This window comes from Corapipo altera, unplaced genomic scaffold (assembly GCF_003945725.1).
Source record: "Corapipo altera isolate COAL_440 unplaced genomic scaffold, ASM394572v1 150, whole genome shotgun sequence".
In the NCBI taxonomy this organism is placed as follows: domain Eukaryota; kingdom Metazoa; phylum Chordata; class Aves; order Passeriformes; family Pipridae; genus Corapipo; species Corapipo altera.
This window is the reverse complement of record NW_020884941.1, coordinates 532034-533715: the sequence shown is the minus strand read 5'-3', so window position 1 is coordinate 533715 and position 1682 is coordinate 532034. Positions and strand designations below refer to the sequence as shown.

At 43.6% G+C, this 1682-nt stretch overlaps 1 protein-coding gene across 1 annotated transcript in view; it reads right to left on the bottom strand.

The window, feature by feature from the left end:
- Positions 1 to 1682, bottom strand: part of MED13L (mediator complex subunit 13 like) — a 174648-nt gene that overhangs the window by 46693 nt on the left and 126273 nt on the right. The window contains exons 5-6 of the mRNA XM_027661474.1: positions 1183 to 1333; positions 1 to 2 (exon numbers count right to left, since the gene is read on the bottom strand). The exon at positions 1 to 2 is cut by the window's left edge and continues 188 nt beyond it. Of these exons, the coding sequence (XP_027517275.1) occupies positions 1 to 2; positions 1183 to 1333 (153 nt within the window). The remainder of the gene's footprint in view (positions 3 to 1182; positions 1334 to 1682) is intronic.

The following is a 1682-nucleotide window of genomic DNA, read 5'->3' as shown; positions in this document are numbered from 1 at the left end:
CCCTGCACAGCCCCATCCAGCTGGGAACACAGCTCTGCCCAGGCAGGGAAGGATCTGGCTCCAGGGGCAGCTGCTGCAAACCCAGGCAGGGTGTGAACCTAAACCTGCCCTGGTCCTGCACGGCTCCTCCTCAGCTAAGAAGGGACCTTTCTGCAGTTTAGGCCAATAACAATTCCCCCAATTAATGGATTTCCACTAATTCCAGAGTAGTGAAGCAGCACTGTGGCAAAGGGCTGAGTGTGCATGGAAGGACAGAGGACAGGAACACGAGACTTCTTACACAGTCCAAGCCACAAAGAAGATGCAGTCACAACAAATAAGGAAAAGGAGTTGTTCATCAGCAGGGATTTCCATTCCCACTCAGTTTTGCTTTTAGCCAGATTTGATTTGAGAAAGCCATGAATTTCGCTCACTGGAATAAAATCTTCTATGATTTAAGTGCCTGAGTCTCTGTCAAAGCTTTACATTTAGAAACAAAATGTTTTTCAATAAAGCTGCTATAAATTAACATCTCTATAAATGATCATTTTATATATCCCTGGGCATGGTTTTTTTTTTACTGTATGTTGAACTTTATAAAGATTTCTGCTTTATTTGCTTTGAAATTACGATTTCAGACTGTAGCAAAGACAGTCCAACTCAATGACTCAAAATCCTGAAGGGTTTGGGGTCTATTTTTAATGTAGAGCAACACAGCAACACTGCATCACGAATTTAACAAGCCATTAACTGAATTCTGTAAAATTCTAATTTCTCACGCTGGCAAGTAAACAGTCACGGATACTTCAAGTTTTTCATTGTTCCTGATACTTTTTCACGCCCTATTTTAAAAATAGGTTAGTAAATAGTTGACTGGATGAATGGAAAGCACTCCTAAGTCAGATAAGCTCAGTATTTGTATTCTTGTAGCACTGAAGCTTCAGATTTGAGCCCAGACATAAAATCAAATCAGTGCACTCACTCCCTTAAATAGTAAGCATTTTTAAACCAAAAAATGATTCATTTCTTTGCTTTCCTCACTATAAGAATGTGCCTTTAAAACCAGTGTTAACAGGTAGAAACTGCTGGAGGATTCCCACACCGTTGGCTGGCTACGGCGCTGAACCCTAACAACCTTTTCCCTTGCATCCCCAGCTTCCTGAGCAGAACCCCTGAATTGCAGAGAGCTCCAAGGCCAGCTGCCATACCTTGGAAGGGCGAGGGGGAGGACTGTGCCATCTGGATGTGCTCCTCAGTGATCAGGTAGATGGGCTGGTGCTGGGCGATCTCCACGCTCGTGCACACGTTGCTTTCCCCGTGCAGGAAGAAGGTGAAGGCACAGGACAAGTGTTCACTGCAAGAGAAACAACTTTATTAGCGTGGAAAGGAACTCTGAGCAGGCTGTGACTCCAAACACACCCCCTCCTGTCCTCAGGCTCACTGCTGATTGATAATCAAACGTGACAGAACGATCTGTCACTGCACAAATCACTGACACTGTTGGCAGCTGCCTCAGAGATGGGTCTTCCTACTGGTTTAAAATGATAAGTTCATTACAGACAAATGGCATTTGAACCAGGAGTCAAGCAGTAAAAATAGGGGTCTTCAGAAATTCCTCTAAGTTCTACTCGAGTTCTGTTCCAGTTCTATTCCAGTTCTATTCCAGTTCTAATTCCAGTTCTAATTCCAGTTCTAATTCCAGT